The sequence below is a fragment of the Balaenoptera physalus genome (genome assembly GCF_965194825.1).
Source record: "Balaenoptera physalus genome assembly, chromosome: 1".
In the NCBI taxonomy this organism is placed as follows: domain Eukaryota; kingdom Metazoa; phylum Chordata; class Mammalia; order Artiodactyla; family Balaenopteridae; genus Balaenoptera; species Balaenoptera physalus.
The window spans coordinates 153,216,984-153,237,563 of record NC_138882.1 but is presented as its reverse complement, the minus strand read 5'-3'; the positions used below and the strand labels follow the sequence as shown (position 1 = coordinate 153,237,563).

The 20,580-nt window shown below is 38.8% G+C and overlaps 1 protein-coding gene and 1 pseudogene across 5 annotated transcripts in view; both read left to right on the top strand.

Annotated features, from left to right (window-relative positions):
• OSBPL9 (oxysterol binding protein like 9) overlaps positions 1–20,580 on the top strand; it is a 180,304-nt gene that overhangs the window by 14,738 nt on the left and 144,986 nt on the right. For all 4 annotated transcript variants that reach the window (XM_082429391.1, XM_082429390.1, XM_082429389.1 and 1 more), the window contains exon 2: positions 10,227–10,277. In XM_082429391.1, the coding sequence (XP_082285517.1) occupies positions 10,227–10,277 (51 nt within the window). The remainder of the gene's footprint in view (positions 1–10,226; positions 10,278–20,580) is intronic.
• LOC309645229 (SCAN domain-containing protein 3 pseudogene) overlaps positions 1–20,580 on the top strand; it is a 203,951-nt pseudogene that overhangs the window by 182,602 nt on the left and 769 nt on the right. The gene's annotated exons all lie outside the window — the stretch shown is intronic.

Below are 20,580 nucleotides of genomic sequence, written 5' to 3'. Positions count from 1 at the left end.
ATGTCTCACTTGGTCTATTGCAAAAACCTCATAACTGTTCTCTTTGTTTCCTTTTTGTGCTCTAAAATCCATTTTCTATCAACAGCCCAAGTGATCTTTAAAAAAATGAAAAAAAAAAAAAAAGATCATGTTTTTCCCCCTGCTGAAAATTCTCTAATATTAGACTATAGGAAAAAAATCCAAACTCTTTACTATGACTTATGGCTTTGTGATCTTTCTCCACTTACCTTTCTACAGTAAACCTTTTGCTCACCACTCTCTATCCACTATAGCTTTTTTTGTGTGTTCCTAGAACCCCTCAAACTTGTTCCTGCCTCAGGCCTGTGCATATATTTTCTGGCTTCCTGGACTGATATTACCCCACGGCTGTACCATGGCTGATTCCTTCTTGGTGTACAGGTCTTCATTTAGGCGTCACTGCTCAGAGAAGTCTTTGCTTAACAACCATATAAAGTAGACCTCACTGTCAGTCACTAGCACAATGGTCTTGTTTTATTTTTTCATAGCATTTCTTATTAGCTGCTAAAATTATTTTGTTTTTTTGTTTGTTTGTTTATGTCTACTTCCCTCTGGAATGTAAGCATTCCCTCTGGAATGTAAGTCTCTGTTCCATGAGAACAGCAGAGACTTATGTTCATCATTTTGTTTTTATTATCTAGAGCAGTGCCTGGCACTTAGTGAGTATTCAGTAAATATTTATGGAATGAGCAATAGTGTGAAATAGTTATTACTTCCTTTACACATGAAGAAATTGAGACGTAAGAAATCACACAGTAGTTTCTCTGTACGTGATTAAGTCTTCTGACTCCAGATAGAATGTTCTTTCTGTCTTCGGACACCGAATTGTGCTAGCATTGATATTTTAAAATGACAATAAACCCAAGTTATCACTGTTCTGCTTACAGGTGATAACTAATTTACATCATTATCACAATGAAATAAACTTTCTGCGGAGGCTGTTCTAAAGTGCAAACTGCATTGATTAATCATTAAAAAGTACTGAATCCTTTTACATCTAAGTTGTAAGATAGGGACTTAAATCATCCCCTTTGAAATGCCAAGGATAAATAAAAGACTCTTCCTCCATTCCAGTTCACCAAAAGCCTACTAGAGAAGGGGAGGAGGAGCAGATACTAAGTCTTAGAATTTGTTGAGTGATGATTTTTTTAATTCACAAAATGTGAGCACAGAAAGGTAGTGGCAAATTCTTGAAGATAATTCTACTTTGAAATTTTAGTCACCCAGAAGAGGATGAAGTGTAAATTTCAGATAGGTGATGATATCCTTTGTGACCAACCCACCATTCTGTGCTTGCATGTTAACTCTTCTGCCTTCGTTTTTTTTTTTTTTTTTTTGGAAACCCATACATTCTGAAGTAAAATTAGACCTGATAAAGAATGAGTGTTTTTATTCTTTCTAAAATTTTTTTAATTTTAATTTTTTGATTGAATTATAGTTGATTTACAGTATTGTGTTAATTTCTGCTGTACAGCAAAGTGACTCAGATATATATATATATACATTCTTTTTTACATTCTTTTCCATTATGGTTTAACACAGGATATTGAATATAGTTCCCTGTGCTATACAGTAGGACCTTGTTGTTTATGTATTCTATATATAATAGTTTGCAGCTGCTAACCCCAAATTCCTAATCCATCCCTTCCCCACCCCTTCTCCCCTTTGGCAACCACAAGTCTGTTCAGGATGAGTGTTTTTAAATTGCCTTTTTAAAAAGTGGTTTTTTTCCCCTTGATTATAAAAGTAAAATATGTCTTCTATTGCAGATCATTGACTTCTCAAGTCCTTGAAAGTTTCTTAAGCCCTTTGGCATAGTTCTTGAATTCTTGACCTACTTCCTTATTCTTGCTCATAATCCTGCTTTCCCTTAAGCACCAACATCTAAGAGAAATTCTTTAAGAAAATAGTTTCTTAGGCAATGTTTGAATTTATAACAACTTTCCCCATATCTTTTGATATTCACATGCTGTATTTTGAGTGCTTTTCCTAGCTAACCTGGGAACCATTTTTAACAGTTTCTTTGCAAAAATTTGTTCTGGGTTCTAAACTCCAAATTTGAACAAGGAGCTTTTGGAGCATAGCCTCATTCTAATTTGGGATCTGTAGGATGAGTTTTAGAATTAGGACTAAGACTTCAAAAATCCATGGTTCTGGCTATTGTTCTTGCAATACAAGAACAACACGAAAAATTTGCATTTCATCAAAAAAATCTACAAACAATAAATGCTGGAGAGGGTGTGGAGAAAAGGGAACCCTCTTGCACTGTTGGTGGGAATGTAAACTGATACAGCCACTATGGAGAACAGTATGGAAGTTCCTTTAAAAACTAACAATAGAACTACCATACGACCCAGGAATCCCATTACTGGGCATATACCCTGAGAAAACCATAATTCAAAAAGAGACATGTACTGCAATGTTCATTGCAGTACTATTTACAATAGCCAGGACATGGAAGCAACCTAAGTGTCCATTAACAGATGAAAGGATAAAGAAGATGTGGCACATATATACAATGGAATATTACTCAGCCATAAAAAGAAACGAAATTGAGTTATTTGTAGCGAGGTGGATGGACCTAGAGTCTGTCATACAGAGTGAAGTAAGTCAGAAAGAGAAAAACATATACCGTATGCTAACACATATATATGGAATCTTAAAAAAAAAAAAAGGTTCTGAAGAACCTAGGGGCAGGACAGGAATAAAGACGCAGATGTAGAGAAGGAACTTGAGGACACGGGGAGGGAGAAGGGTAAGCTGGGAGGAAGTGAGAGCGTGACATGGGCGTATATACACTACCAAATGTAAAATAGATAACTAGTGGAAAGCCGCTGCATAGCACAGGGAGATCAGCTCGGTGCTTTGTGACCACCTAGAGGGTTGGGATAGGGAGGATGGGAGGGAGACGCAAGAGGGAGGGGATATGGGGATATATGTATACGTATAGCTGATTCACTTTGTTATACAGCAGAAACTAACACAACAATGTAAAACAATTATACTCCAAGAAAGATGTTAAAAAAAAATTTTGCATTGTACAAATTTTCCCATCTTCGTAGTGCTTTTCTTGCTGTTCATCTTTTCATTATCTTATTATCTTGGGCCCTGACTTAGTCTTTTCCAAATAAGGAGAAACATTCTTGGCAATTTTTAATAGAAAAGTGAAGTTGAATGATAATAATGGATTATCACTGCACAGTTTGGTGGGAGAAGTACTAATATACAGCATAAACCACCTGGATTTTAACACACCCCCATCATTTCTTTCAATCATTTTTTTGTGAAATAACATTAATCACTATTTAGTATTTTGGGCAGTATTTGAAAAACTAAACAAACATAGGAAATATACATTGAGGTCCAATATATATTAACATACCTTAAGTAATTTGTAGCACTTAGGCTACTAGCTAGTGTTTAATATTTAACTTTTTCTTAGAAAGGATGCGCAATCCCTGTCATCATAGCTGTGCTTAATTAAACCCTGTGAAAGTGGTTCTCTTTCTACTGGCCTGAAATTCTGACCTGAAGATAAAATTGTCCTTTTTAAGAAATAGTGAGAGACCTGGGACTTTACAATGTAAGATGTCACTAGATCAAAATACAGGTCTACAGTCCTTTACCCATAATTCTGAAATCCCTCAGTCTCTGAATCCCAGAAGTTTTTATTCTAAATTTATTATATTCTCATTTGGTAGTAAAGCCTGTCTTGAACTGTGTGGCTATTTATAATCTCTATCATACTTAGTGTAAATATATGTTGTACTACCTAAATAGTAGTATGCTTAATTGTGAAATTAATTAAATGCTTAATACTTCAGACTCCACTGCAGGTGTGACACAGTTTATGTACTATATATATATTACTTTTTAAAAATTGTGAATTTCAAAACACATTTGATCTGAAAGTCTCAGATAAGAGATGTGGACCTGTATCTGTTATCTAATGACGTAAGGGTTTACATGCCAGCAATAGTTCAGAAGGCAGAGGTACCACCCTCTGAAGTACTGCTGCGAGGCTTTGTAGGGTGGCAGTTATACTGTTGAGTTCAGAAGGATCACTGATTTGACACTCAGCCTTTGTGGCTCAGAAAAACTTTGAAAGAAAACTTAAATTAACCAGATCTATAGTAACTGTGGTAGAATGCATGGCCTTATAGAGTCAGACCTGGATTGGAATCCTCTCTATCGCACTTATTATATGTGAGTCCGTGGGCAGGTTACATAAGCCTTTCTGAGCCTTTATTTTCTCAATTACAAAATGGATATAATAAAAGAACCTATATCATAAGATTGATGTGAGAATTAATTAATATTATATTTAAAGCACTAGCACAGTGTCTGGCATATAAGTGCTCAGCAAATATTAACAAAAAGCTAAAGTTTATGACACTGTTTGACATATAATAATATTCACTAAATGTACGTTGTGGTAATTATTACATAAGCTAATTTTCAAATTTGTTAATTCATAACAAGATACATAACTGTTAAGGAGACTGCATATTTAGGCTATCTCATTAGTGCATTAGTACATATAGTCTCTGAAAGCAAGCTATGTGGGATGCCAAATTTATAAGCAGAAGCAGACTAAAGGGAGTTATATATTATATTATAGATATTTAATCAGACATTGATATCAAGATGCAGTATCTCTGTGTTAGAGACATACCTATTACAAGAACCAAACAAGTCTAACCTCTTGGTCAGCAACACTTCTATTCTGGCTTTCTGGTTCTGGTTCTGGCCTTCCTACTGTAGTTCTATTACTTTTAATACTTTCTGATACTTAGTATAATTAGTCATAATTAGTATAATTACCTCTAGGCTGTTCCAGCTCTTAAAGATGATCTTGTATATATCTCTGTTCTGATACATGTCTGGTTTCTTTGAAGGAAGGCAGCCATCTTCCAGGATCTTGGAGAGACCCCAAATATCACTGTCCCCTTGTATACTGATTCAGTATATTTTCCTAAGGCTCTATCTGTAGTATACTGCTGCTCAAATGAGGCCCTCTGTAATGGGGAGGGGGAGATGAGGAAGTTATCTATGGCAACTTGAGGGATGAATGATAGGGAAAATTCCTCCATTATTGTGGGTCTGTGAATCCTCAGTGTTTCTGCTGGTGTAGCTTTCCAGTAGCATGATGACATTTTGGGCTATTGAGTGCTCACAAGGCATTAACTAGTGAAGGCTCTCTGGTACATTAAATACTATCAAGGTGGCTTAAGGAGTCTGTGCTCTCCCAAATAGAAAGGAGACTACAGGAATGGGTGTTATTGCTGTCATCAATACCTTGGGGTTAACATTAGGATTAGCATAACGATTATTAGAAATAATTTTTGATAGCATGTCTCGTTGTAACAGAAGCCACTGCCCTTGGCATTAATAAGATATAAGAAACCAACAAACCCAACCACCAAATTCAACAATCTTTGTTAATTCTGGAGCCCCTTAGGAGTAGAACATATCACCCCCTATCTCTCTGCTTCATGGGGGATTCTGTTTTCTTATCTAGCTGAAAAGATTTTAGCATCTGTTTTGTGAGTGATCCTTTCTTAAGGTGCTGGACCTTGTGGCTGGTGACATGTTCGTGCCAAGTTGCTAAAAAATACATTTGTTAGTAAGTTTGAGAACATTGGTAGCACAGCACCTGGTAGGAAGATTGCTGGAGTTGGGGTTATGTTGGCCCTACCTTTCTCTCATCAGTACCAGTATTCATCAAAAAACAAACAGACAGCAACAACAGCAGGAAAATAAAAAACAAAACAAAAAACCCCAAACAAAAACCCCTGCTATTCAGTGAATAGCATTGGCTTAGGCAGGTCTGCCTCAGATCAAGGTGTATCGGGAGATCACTTGCAGCTAGGACTCTGCCTCTCCTCTCTCCTCCTCTCAGCGTGTATGCTTTAGTCCTTCATGTAGAGGGCACAAGACCTGTGGCAACTGGACCTCACAGCTTCAAGAACAGATAGGAAAGAGCTCTTCCCTATCAGCTCAGCCCCAGTAGAAAAACTCCCTGTGAAAGGTTCTATCCTTCCTTGTCCCTGGGGTTGTGGGTCCTGTGATCGACCAGCTTGGTCAGATAACCACTCCTCAGCACTCACTGTGCCTGGGGGACTTAGTCACACCAGCTTCCCTTTGGCCCCACGTTGGAGCTGAGTGGGGAGAAAATGAGGGCGAGGGCTCTGTGTCATTGTGGAAGAGGAGGAGGATTCGAGGCTAGCAGAGTGCAGGTATGGTCTGGGAGAATGCTTTGCAGGGCAGCCATTCCAAATTGTACCTGCTGGGTCAAACTCTGCTACATTTTACATGTGTAATTTAGCTGGGTAATTTACTTGATCTCCCTGGTGTCACTTTCATCTATAATATGTGCATAACTTTTATCATGCAAGGTCTTGTGAGGCTTACTGTGTATAAAGTGCATATCACATAGAGCAGGGGTCCCCAACCCCCAGGTCACGGACTGGTACCCGACCGTGGCCTGTTAGGAACCAGGCTGCACAGCAGGAGGTGAGCAGCGGGTGAGTGAGTGAAGCTTCATCTGTATTTACAGCTGCTCCCCATCACTCACATTCCACCTGACCTCCACCTCCTGTCAGATCAGTGGTGGCATTAGATTCTCATAGGAGCGCGAAACCTACTCTGAACTGCACATGCGAGGGATCTAGGTTGCGCGCTCCTTATGAGAATCTAATGCCTGATGATCTGAGGTGGAGCTGAGGCAGTGATGCCAGCACTGGGGAGCGGCTGCAAATACAGAGTAACATTAGCAGAGAGGTTTGACTGCACAGAGACCATAATAGATTAGTTGCTTGCAGACTCATATGAAAACCCTATCAGTGAGTGGCAAGTGAAAACAAGCTCAGGGTTCCCACTGATTCTGCATTATGGTGAGTTGTATAATTATTTCATCATATATTACAATGTAATAATAATAGAAATAGGGACTTCCCTGGTGGTGCAGTGGTTAAGAATCCACCTGCCAATGCAGGAGACACAGGTTCGATCCCTGGTACGGGAAGATCCCACATGCTGTGGAGCAACTAAGCCCATGAGCCACAGCTACTGAGCCTGTGCTCTAGAGCCCGCAAGCCACAACTACTGAAGCCTGTGCACCTAGAACCCATGCTCCGCAACAGGAGAAGCCACCACAGTGAGAAGCCCATGTACCACAACAAAGAGTAGCCCCCGCTCACCGCAACTAGAGGGAGCCCATGCACAGCAATGAAGACCCAATGCAGCCAAATAAATAAATAAATAAATAGGTAGATAGATAAATTTATATATTTATTTAAAAATAAAGTGCACAATAAATGTAATGTGCTTGAATCATCCCGAAACCATCCCCCCCCCCCCCCCGATCCGTGGAAAAATTGTCTTCCATGAAACCGGTGCCTGGTGCCAAAAAGGTTGCGGACCACTGACATAGAGGGTATCAATGAGTGAGAATCTGCTGCTGCTGCTGCTGCTGCTTTTGCTGTATCATTAATGTCACCATCATCCCTTTTCCCCAAGTCCTCATATTTGACAGTGTTATTTTTCTATAACACACCACTGAGAATGTTCATAAACCTTCAGTAGCTCTCCATTAACTATTGAATAAAGTTTAATTTCCTTAACTTCTCACTGTTTTTTTCTGACCCTCCAGGACCTGGTCCCCATACCTCCTTTTCAGCCTCATCTCTCCATCTCTCTCCACCTTCCTCTCCACACACTGTGCTTGGGCTATCAGTCTACTCTTCTGTGAAGACCTCATGTGTAAAGTTTTCCATACCTGTGCTTTTGCTGATGTTGTTCCCTTGGCTTGGAATGCTTTCTTTTTCCTACCTTCCCTCTCTTATCAGAATCCTTTTATTTAGTCCCAGATTGAACCTTGAGACCTGGTCACACTTTAGTATTGCCTTTCCCAATCTTTTTCCATGGCAGGGAGCCTTCTGTAGTTCATAGCACTTTGTGCCTCTATGCACATAATTTATTTTTGCTCTATATTACAGTCGTTTATATGCTAGTCTTTTTTTTTTTTTTGGACATTTTAAAATAGTCTAGGCCAGTTATTTTATAGGATGTCCCACATTCTGGATTTGTCTGACTGTTTCCTAGTTATACTTGCTTTAATTATTTTCACTTATCTCTTTCAATGTTTTCTAACTTATAACCCTGTCTTACTCTTTTTCTATTTACTGTAATCTTATTTTTAAAAATGGAAGAGGGTCAAGGATGTTTCTTTCCTTGTTTGAGTTGTATTCTAACTGTCATTGGGTATTTTCAAACCTAATTATTATTTCTGTGTATTGCCTTGACACTTTTGGAGGGAAGATAAGTATACGGTATGGTAAAAGGGCTATTAAATGCTTAGGGAATGTTTTTGTTAACTGTGTTTTTATCAACTATATTGATAGTAAAGAACTCTTTTCAACCCTGATTGATGTTGAGAATGTTTTATAAAATGTGAGTCCTCTTTATATTTGTAAGTAAGAAGACTCTCTTCAGTACTTCAATAATAATTTCTGAACATGAATTTCTATAGCTCAGTACTTTGCTTTTTTGTTTCATTTTTTTCTTTTTTGAAGAGAGTTTACTTTGATTTATCATTGTAATATTGTTACATTGATAAGGTAAGAATCAGTGAAAACAATGACATAGGCTATATTAACAGCATGTACTGCAATGAGAAGGGTAAGGCAGATCTTTGTGTACAGACATGCAGATATCTCCAAGAAAGATTGAATTTATTTTTTCCAGCTTTATTGAGGTATAATTGACATATAACATTAAGTTTAAGTACAGTGTGATGATTTGATATACATATATATTGTGAAATGATTACCACAATAAGGTTAATTAACACATCCATCATCACCTGTCATAGTTACCTTTTTTTTTTTTGTAGTGAGAACTCACTCAGCCACTTTCAAGTATACAATACGTATTGTTAACTATAGTCACCATGCTGTACATTAAATCCCCAGAACTTAGTTAGCTTATAGCTGGAAGTTTGCCTATGGCTCAGTACAATGGATGTAGGACATCTATGGTTTAAAGTGGGACAGTTTTCTTTAAAACATAACCCCAGGGAATTCCCTGGTGGTGCAGTGGTTAGAACTCCAAGCTCTCACCACTGAAGGCCCAGGTTCGATCCCTGGTCGGGGAACTGAGATCCTGCATGCTGTGTGGCGCGGCCAAAAAATTAAAAACAAGCAAACAAACAAGAAAACATAACCCCATGATATTGGCTTGTTTTACTTTGTCACATAGTGGAGTACAGAAAAATACCAGTTGTTGAGGTATTAAATATTTTTAAAACTTTAGTTATTTGAGGTTTTACTTTATTTTATTACACATGCCTAAGTTAATTCTAGAAATATTTACTGAATGTCAACGTGGGGCTTATTATGCAGAACATAGCCTTTGCTTGGCTCAGTCTAGTAGGGGAAACATAAAGGATAAGCAACATTTTATTAATAAATATTTTTTGATTACCTAATGTATGCCAGACACTGTTCAGAAACATAAGTCAGATACAGTTTCTACCCCTTAAGGAATGTGCAGTCTGTGCGTGAATCAGACAAGTAACTAGCCATCATAGCACAAGATGGTGCATGCCACAACGAGGGAACACGCAGGAGACTCTGGGAGTCCAGGGATGGGAATTCAAATCAGACGGAGGTAGGACACTTTATGAATGACAGTTGGCAAGGCAGAAAATCAGGGTCAAGGATATTCCAAGCTGAGGAACATTGGATGAGAAATCTCAGAGGCAAAAAATGTGACCCATTTGGGGAGCTGCAAGGAGATAAAGTTAAAGCAATGTTTCTCAAAACGTGGTCTTGTGTTTGCTTGAGTCAGAATCATCTGGGAGTGATTCTTAAATCCCCAGGTAATTTGTTGCCTTCCAGGTGACTCTCAAACTTACTAAAATATGAGAAACATATTTTAGTTGAGAGTTAAGGGGTATGAAGGAGGAATGAAAATATCGTGTAATATATGCTACATTTAAGGTACACATAAAATTCTGGGATTAGTTTTACTTGTATAGACTACAAAACATTTTAAACCTCCTAATTCCTATCTTTAAGTGATGGTGGGCTGGGGATGGGGAGAAGGGAGGAATATTACTATAAATGTTGTCTCTTTATCCCTAGATGATTTTAAAAACAGTCTGTTTATCTTTTATTCATTGAATGTTTTTGTTTTTCTTTTAGTCCAAGGACAAAATGATGAGAGGCTCTCGCAGAGGATGTGTTAGACTCAGAGTGAGTATTTATTCATTTTTATGAAAACCAATTCTGACAGAAAGAAAAAAAATATTTTGACAGATTAATGGGAGTCTAAATTTAGGTTCGCTCCTTTACCTAATTGTTAGGGCAGGCAACTAAGGCTCAGAGAAAAAAAAAGACTTCTCCAGGGTAACTCCAGAACAAGGACTAGAACTTAGTTCCTTTGGCCCATGATTTAATGTTGTATCCATGACTTAATGCACCTACTGATTTTTTTAACCTCTATTTTATATCCAGGGACAGGGGCTGGAAATTAAATGAGTTGTAGTGTTGGCAATAGCGCAAACAGTAGAAAAAAACTCTGAAAAATCCCCACTTTGAGCTGCTTAGTTCTTCCTGTTCAACACTATTTAATAATGGTTTTTATAGCAGTGATGTCCAATAGAAATATAATGTGAGCCACATATACATAATTCAAAATTTTTGTAGTAATCACATTTAAAAAGTAAAAAGCAGGTGAAATTAATTTTAATAATATATTTTGTTTATGCCAGTATATCCAGAATATTATTTAAACAGGTAATCAATACAAAAATTACTAATGAGATATTTTACATTCTTTTTTTCATACTAAGTCTTTGGAATCCACTATGTCTTTTGCACTTATGGCACATCTTTGTTCAGATTAGCTGTACTTCAGGTGGCCTGTAGGCACATGTAGCTAGGGGCTACCTTATTGGACAGTGCAGGCCTATAGCTTCAAGCTGCTTTCAATTGCTTGTTCAGTTTCCACCGTTGTCCAAATAGCTAAAGACAAGAAAGAATGCAGCCTTGGGGATATAGTTTCTAGTACTCCATTGTATCTAAAGAAGGGCCTACTTCTATCATAACTTGGTAAATCAGCTTCTAGTGGCCTTTTCTTCTTTCAGGCTCCTGTTGCTTTCTTTCTGCCATCTTTTTTCTGCACCCTTACTTTTGAAGATGTAAATGTAAATATTTGGTAAACATACGATTGCCTTTATTAGCAGTAGTTAATTGGTAAAAATGGGAAATAACTCTGAGAAAAAACCCAAATTCTAATGGAAAAATTTTGGCACTGAGATAGGAGTAAGTATGGTGAATTTACAGGATGGAAATGAGACAGGCTTGTTTTGAACAGATGGTGTATATGTGATAGCATAAAGATTTTTGAAAATTCAGCTTATTATACTGTTTACGGTTTTTTTTTCCTTTCCTTTGGTTTTGCTTTTGCCTTCTTGGTTTAATTGCTTTTCTACCCACTTGCCATTGATCTCAGTCACCACTCAGTCTGGTATGAACTGCTTTCTTGGCTTGAGATAGACTCAATGGTGAGACTTTGGCAGAGCTGCAGTGAGACAGCTCTTCAGTCAAATTCAATCTGGATTTGGGCTGCTGTCTCATTGTTACATTTACTGTGCTATTTTTTTCTTTTAAATATAGCTTAACTAATTATTAACCCTTGTGACTACCATCTAGGTTAAGAAATAGAATTTGGCCAGTTACCTCGGAAGTCTCTCTATGTGCCCCATTCAAATTACAGCCAACTCCCTGTCTCTTAAAGTAACCATTGTTCTTTTATAGGAATCACTTCTTGGATTTGCTTTCCTAAATTCTATATTTTATATTGCCCATTTAAAAAAACTTGATATCTTTTGTTTGTAATTTATGTATTGAAGAATCCAGACCCTTTGACCTGTAGGAGTTTTCCATTATGTAGATTTTATTGATTGCATACTGGTGCAATTCAGCGTGTTCCTCTGTCTCTGCTTTTCTTGCAAATTGGCAGGTGGATCCAGAGACTGGATCAGACTTAGGTTTGATCCCTTTGGCAAGACTATAGGCAGTGTTGTGTTCTTTTATCAGGAGACACATGATGTCTGGTTTTTGCTCTTTATTGATATTAGCAACTTTTTTTTTTTTTTTTTTTCCGGCCGCGTCACACAGCTTGCAGGATCTCAGTTCCCCAACCAGGGATTGAACCTGGGCCATGGCAGTGAAAGCGCCGAGTCCTAACCGCTAGGCCACCAGGGAGCTCCCAGATATTACCAACTATTGATGCTCAGTAGCTAGATCCATTTGGGGGCTGCAAAATTATGATATTTTATCATTTTGTTTTAATTTTTACCAGAAATAATTATATAAGGAAACATTTCTCTTCATCTATTATTTAATTACCCAATGGTACAGTTCAAATAGACAGGATAAATAAATGCTCGATTATTTCCTTTTACTTGCTCAATGTTCAAGATAATGAATTGACTTAAAACAATACTCATATATATATATATCTCCTAAAGAATTGAAAGCACAGCCTTGAACAGATATTTGTATACACATGTGCTTTTCATAGAAGCGTTACTCACAACAGCCTAGAGGTGGAAGCAGCCCAGTGTCCATATGATGGATAAATGGATAAACAAAATGTGGTATATACATACAGTGGAATACTGTTTAGTCTTAAAAAGGAGGAAGGAAATTCTGACACATGCTATAACATGGATGAACTTTAAGGACATTATGCTGTGTGAAATAAGCCAGTCACAAAAAGACAAATATTGTTTGATTCTACATATATGAGGTACCTAGAGTTGTCAAATTCATGGAAACAGAAAGTAGAATGGTGGTTTTCAGGGGCTGAGGCAAGTAGGATTAGGGATTTCTTGCTTAATGGGTACAGAATTTCAGTTTGAGAAGATGAAAAAATTCTGGAGATGGATGGTTAGGATGGCTGCACAACAATGTGAATGTATTTAATGGTACTAAGCTGAACACTTAAAAATGGTAAATTTTATGTTATGTGTACTTTACCACAATTAAAAAACTCCCACCACTTATTATCTACAGTTCTGTGGATCGGACATCTCAGAAAGGTTCTCTCCTTGTTGAAATCAAGATATTGGCCAGGCTGGGCTCTTATCTGGAGGCTCTGAGGAAGACTCCAAGGCTAGAGTCTGCGTCTAGGCTTATTCAGGTTGTTGGCAGGATTCACTTCCTTGTGGTTACAGGACTGAGGTCCTCATTTTCTTGCTGGCTGTCAGCTTGAGATCTGCTCTCAACTTCTAGAGGCTGCACGTACTCCTTGTCATGTGGCCCCTCCATCTTCAAGTCAGCATGGTGCATAGAATCCTTCTAGTGCTTTAAACCTCTCTGACTTTTCATTTCTGCTACCAGCTGCAGAAAACACTGTGCTTTTAAAAGACCTCACATGATTAGAATAGGTTACACCCACCAGATAATCTTTTTGCCATGTATCACTTCAGTGATTACTCATCCTGTACATAATCACTGCAGTAACAGCTCATCATATTCATAGTTTCCACTCACACTCAAAGGGGAGGAGAGAATACAGGGGCAAGGGTCATTTGGGGGGTGGGTATTTTAGAATTCTACCACACAGCATGACAAAGAAGAACTAGACATACCTGTGTTTGAATCTTGTTTTTGCTCCTTGCTTTGTTGACTGGAAGAGGGAAGCTATCTGTAAGCCCCCGAGGTTGACTTTTCTCTCCTTTAAATTGGGGATTATAATACCGTTGCAGAATTTTGTGAGGATTAGGCACTTGACACATAGATGGAAGCTGTAAATTAGTAGTGTTCGTGTGTGTGTGTGTGTGTGTGTGTGTTTTAAGAGGCTCTGTGGTATTTTCAAGAAGCAGAACTGCCATTTGGCTTCCTATTTAGGAAACATCTGGAGAGTCTGTTTGCAATATAGGTTCTCAAGTCCCACTCTCTAGAGATATACTGTTTTAGAACTGGGTCTGAAACCTTTATTTTTAAACAGATTGTCCACGTGATTGTGTTGTACAGCCAAGATTGGGACCACTAGTGTAGTAGAATCAGAGAGACCTGGAGCTGAATCTCACTCAGCTTACACTCCTTACTGACTCTGTGCCTTTGGGCAAATTTCTTAACCTCTGTGAAAATAACATATAACTTGCAGGGTTGTGAGGTTTAGCAATTATGCATGTACAGAGTTTGGCACATAGTGTATATCCAATATATGATAACTGCTATGGATGATGATGATGATGATGATGATGATGATGACAGTGGTGGTGATAGATAATGCACCTATCATCTAGATTCCAGATGAGCTCAACGAGCTGTCATTGACCTGTACCACAGATCTCTCCCCACCTCTTCATCCATCCCATCCTATGTTCCAACCACACTGTACTTCTTCATGTTTCCTCATTGCTTCTGACATATTTTTCTTATGTCAGGAATGTTTTGTGCCCTTATCTGGTGAGCTCATCTTTTAAGAGACTTTTCAAATGGTGTTTCTTCATGAAGCGTTCCTGATCCACATCCTTCTAACAGATTTGGTTCTCTTCCATTTGTCAGTTATATCCATGACAGTACTTTTACATGGTATTACATGTTAAGTAGTCTTTTTTCCCCAGTCAATAGTGAGTTCCCATCCACTGTCATAAGTGCCTGGTACATTGTAAGTAGGTACTCAAAAAATGCTTATTGTTAATTTCATGTGTTTATAAAAATAAGGAATACATTTTGGGGAATTTGCCTCTACTATAGTTTGCATACAAAAGAAGTATGGAAGTTATGTTAAACACAGCATGAGCCAGTGGTATGGATGTGTTTTCTTTAAAAAAAAAAAAAAGAAGCAAAATACCCATGTGGTTTTAGGCTACATGAAAGAAGATTAGGAAGAGGAACCAGCAGTTATCGAGGAAGCTCTTTGGATCAGTTACTGTGCTAGCTGATTTTCATTGACATTCCCATGATAATCCTCTCAGGCTAACGGTGTTATTTCATTTGACGAATGAGGAGACTGAGACTCATGTTACATTTAGTAACTTACCAAAGTCACACAGTTAGTAAATGGTGAATCTGGGATTGAACTTGGGTCTGTCTCATTCCAAAACCATGTACAGTCCTTAATGTTACCTGGCTCCTCTTCTTCTGTTTTTTTTTTTGTTTTTTTTTGGTCATATCATGAGGCATGAGAGATCTTAGTTCCCCGACCAGGGATCAAACCCGTGCCACCTGCAGTGGAAGTGCGGAGTCTTAACCACTGGATCACCAGGGAAGTCCCTGGGCTCCTGTTCTTCTTGCCTAGAAGAGTCAGTGCAGATACTCCAACCTGATGCAAGGACATGTAAAACCAGTGGAGGAAAACCATTTCCTTCCCCTCTACATTCTTTGACTGTATTGGTGGCAAAGTGTGGCCACTAGATGGTGCCCTTGCCTTGATGGAAAAGTAGAATATTGGTTGAGTCCTGGGGTCTGATTTTTTGTCCTGAGACTCACCAAAAGCAAAACATCGACATTTCCAGGTAAAATCTGAAAAATGGAGAAGTAGTAGCATTAAAGAGGCAGTGTGTGGTAGAGACAAGAACAGACCAAAAATGAAATGGAATTCAAATCTGGATTCTACCACTTACTAGCTTTGTGACTTCAGGCAACTCATCTATTCAGTTCTGAGTCCTATTTCCTTTAGCTCTGGAGTGGCCTCATGTCATTTACTCATATAATTATGAATATCAAATTAACTGATACATTAAAAAGCATGGGACTTCCTGGTGGTCCAGTGGGTAAGACTCCACGCTCCCAATGCAGGGGGCCTGGGTTTGATCCCTGGTCTGGGAACTAGATCCCACATGCATGCTGCAACTAAGAGCCCGCATGCCTCAACTAGAAGATCCCGCATGCAGCAACTGACCTGGCATGGCCAAAAAAAAAAAAAAGTATCCAAACACAATGTTTGGGACTTAGGTTCTTTTATTTTTTGTTTTTTGCATTTATAATAAGGGACTTAGGTTCTTAATGAATGGTGGTTACTGTTGTAATTAATAATTCCCGGTGAGAGGAACCAAGATGGCAGAGTAGAAGGACGTGCTCTCACTCCCTCTTGTGAGAACACCAGAATCACAACTAGCTGCTGGACAGTCATTGACAGGAAGATGCTGGAACTCACCAAAAAAGATACCCCACATCTAAAGACAAAGGAGAAGCCACAATGAGACGCTAGGAGGGGGGCAATCACAGTAAAATCAAATTCCATAACTGCTGGCTGGGTGACTCACAGACTGGAGAACACTTATACCACAGAAGTCCACCCACTGGAGTGAAGGTCCTGAGCCCCACGTCACGCTTCCCAACCTGGGGGTCTGGCAACGGGAGGAGGAATTCCTAGAGAATCAGCCTTTGAAGCCTACTGGGATTTGATTGCAGGACTTCGACAGGACTGGGGGAAACAGAGACTCCGCTCTTGGAGGGCACACACAAAGTAGTGTGAGCATCAGGACCCAGGGAAAGGAGCAGTAACCCCAGGGGAGACTGAACCAGACCTACCTGCTAGTGTTGGAGGGTCTCCTGCAGAGGCGGGGGGTGGCTGTGGCTCACCGTGGGGACAGGACACTGGCAGCAGAAGTTCTGGGAAGTACTCCTTGGCTTGAGCCCTCCCAGAGTCTGTCATTAGCCCCACCAAAGAGCCCAGGTAGGCTCCAGTGTTGGGTTGCCTCAGGCCAAACAACCAACAGGGAGGGAACCCAGCCCCACCCATCAACAGTCAAGAGGATTAAAGTTTTTACTGAGCTCTGCCCACCAGAGTAACAGTCAGCTCTACCCACCACCATCCCTCCCATCAGGAAACGAACACAAGCCTCTTAGATAGCCTAATCCACCAGAGGGCAGACAGCAGAAACAAGAAGAACTACAATCCTGCAGCCTGTAGAACAAAAACCACATTCACAGAAACATAGACAAGATGAAAAGGCAGAGGGCTATTTACCAGATGAAGGAACAAGATAAAACCCCAGAAAAACAACTAAATGAAGTGGAGATAGGCAACCTTCCAGAAAAAGAATGGAGAATAATGATAGTGAAGATGGTCCAGGACTGCAGAAAAAGAATGGAGGCAAAGATCAAGAAGATGCAAGAAATGTTTAACAAAGACCTAGAAGAATTAAAGAACAAACAAACAGAGATGAACAATACAATAACTGAAATGAAAAATACACTAGAAGGAATCAACAGCAGAATATCTGAGGCAGAAGAACAGATAAGTGACCTAGAAGACAGAATGGTGGAATTCACTGCTGCGGAACAGAATAAAGAAAAAAGAATGAAAAGAAATGAAGATACCCTAAGAGACCTCGGGGACAACATTAAACGCAACAACATGCACATTATAGGGGTCCCAGAAGGAGAAGAGAGAGAGAGGACCAGAGAAAATATTTGAAGAGATAGTCGAAAACTTCCCTAACATGGGAAAGGAAATAGCCACCAAAGTCCAGGAAGCACAGCGAGTCCCATACAGGATAAAGCCAGGGAGAAACACGCCGAGACACATAGTAATCAAATTCGCAAAAATTAAAGACAAAGAAAAATTATTGAAAGCAGCAAGGGAAAAACGACAAATAATATACAAGGGAACTCCCGTAAGGTTAACAGCTGATTTCTCAGCAGAAACTCTACAAGCCAGAAGGGAGTGGCATGATATACTTAAAGTGATGAAAGGGAAGAACCTACAACCAAGAATACTCTACCCAGCAAGGATCTCATTCACATTCGATGGAGAAATCAAAAGCTTTACAGACAAGCAAAAGCTAAAAGAATTCAGCACCACCAAACCAGCTCTACAACAAATGCTAAAGGAACTTCTCTAAGTGGGAAACACAAGAGAAGAAAAGGACCTACAAAAACAAACCCAAAACAATTAAGAAAATGGTCATAGGAACATACATATCGATAATTACCTTAAACGTGAATGGATTAAATGCTCCAACCAAAAGACACAGGCTTGCTGAATGGATACAAAAACAAGACCCATATATATGCTGTCTACAAGAGACCCACTTCAGACCTAGGGACACATACAGACTGAAAGTGAGGGGATGGAAAAAGATATTCCATGCAAATGGAAATCAAAAGAAAGCTGGAGTGGCAATACTCATATCAAATAAAATAGACTTTAAAATAAAGAATGTTGCAAGAGACAAGGAAGGACACTATGTAATGATAAATGGATCAATCCAAGAAGAAGATATAACAATTATAAATATATATGCACCCAACATAGGAGCACCTCAATACATAAGGCAACGCTAACAACTCTAAAAGAAGAAATCGACAGTAACACAATAATAGTGGGGGACTTTAACACCTCACTTACACCAATGGACAGATCATCCAAACAGAAAATTAATAAGGAAACACAAGCTTTAAATGACACAATAGACCAGATAGATTTAATTGATATTTATAGGACAATCCATCCAAAAACAGCAGATTACACTTTCTTCTCAAGTGTGCACGGAACATTCTCCAGGATAGATCACATCTTGGGTCACAAATCAAGCCTCAGTAAATTTAAGAAAGTTGAAATCATATCAAGCATCTTTTCTGACCACAACACTATGAGATTAGAAATGAATTACAGGGAAAGAAACGTAAAAAGCACAAACACCTGGAGGCTAAACAATACGTTACTAAATAACCAAGAGATCACTGAAGAAATCAAAGAGGAAATCAAAAAATACCTAGAGACAAATGACAATGAAAACACGACAATATAAAATCTATGGGATGCAGCAAAAGCAGTTCTAAAAGGGAAGTTTATAGCTATACAAGCCTACCTCAAGAAACAAGAAAAATCTCAAATAATCAATCTAACCTTACACCAAAAAGAACTGGAGAAAGAAGGACAAACAAAACCCAAAGATAGCAGAAGGAAAGAAAGCATAAGATCGGAGCAGAAATAAATGAAATAGAAACAAAGAAAAGAATAGCAAAGATCAATAAAACTAAAAGCTGGTTCTTTTTTTTTTTTTTTTTTTTTTATTTGTTTTTGGCTGTGTTGGGTCTTCGTTTCTGTGCGAGGGCTTTCTCTAGTTGCAGCGAGCGGGGGCCACTCTTCATCGTGATGTGCGGGCCTCTCACTATCGCGGCCTCTCTTGCTGCGGAGCACAGGCTCCAGATGCGCAGGCTCAGTAGTTGTGACTCACGGGCCCAGTTGCTCCGCGGCATGTGGGATCTTCCCAGACCAGGGCTCGAACCCGTGTCCCCTGCATTGGCAGGCAGATTCTCAACCACTGAGCCACCAGGGAAGCCCTAAAAGCTGGTTCTTTGAGAAGGTAAAGAAAATTGATAAACCATTAGCCAGACTCATCAAGAAAAAGAGGGAGAAGACTCAAATCAATAAAATTAGAAATGAAAGAGGAGAAGTTATAACAGACACCGCAGAAACGTAGAAATACACAGCATCCTAAGAGACTACTACAAGTAACTCTATGCCAATAAAATGGACAACCTGGAAGAAATGGACAAATTCTTCGAAAGGTATAACCTTCCAAGACTGAACCAGGAAGAAATAGGAAGTATGAACAGACCAATTACAAGTAATGAAATTGAAACTGTGATTAAAAGTCTTCCAACAAAGTCCAGGACCAGATGGCTTCACAGGTGAATTCTATCAAACATTTAGAGAAGAGCTAACACCCATCCTTCTCAAACTCTTCCCAAAAATTGCAGAGGAAGGAATACTCCCAAACTCATTCTATGAGGCCACCATCACCCTGATACCAAAACCAGACAAAGATACTACAAAAAAATAAAATTACAGACCAGTATCACTGATGAATATAGAGGCAAAAATCCTCAAAAAAATACGAGCAAACAGAATCTAACAACACATTAAAAGGGTCATACACCACGATCAAGTGGGATTTATCCCAGGGATGCAAGGATTCTTCAATATACGCAAATCAATCAATGTGATACACCATATTAACAAATTGAAGAATAAAAACCATATGATCACCTCAATAGATGCAGAAAAAGCTTTTGACAAAATTCAGCACCCATTTATGATAAAAACTCTCCAGAAAGTGGGCATAGAGGGAACTTACCTCAACATAATAAAGGCCATATATGACAAACCTACAGCAAACATTCTCAGTGGTAAAAAACTGAAAGCATTTCCTCTAAGATCAGGAACAAGACAAGGATGTCCACTCGCACCACTCTTATTCAACATAGTTTTGGAAGTCCTAGCCACGGCAATCAGAGAAGAAAAAGAAATAAAAGGAATCCAAATTGGAAAAGAAGAAGTAAAACTGTCACTGTTTGCAGGTGACGTGATACTATACATAGAGAATCCTAAAAATGCCACCAGAAAACTACTAGAGCTAATCAATGAATTTGGTAAAGTTGCAGGATACAAAATTAATGCACAGAAATCTCTTGCATTCCTATACACTAATGATGAAAAATCTGGCAGAGAAATTAAGGAAACACTCCCATTTACCACTGTAACAAAAAGAATAAAATACCTAGGAATAAACCTACCTAGGGA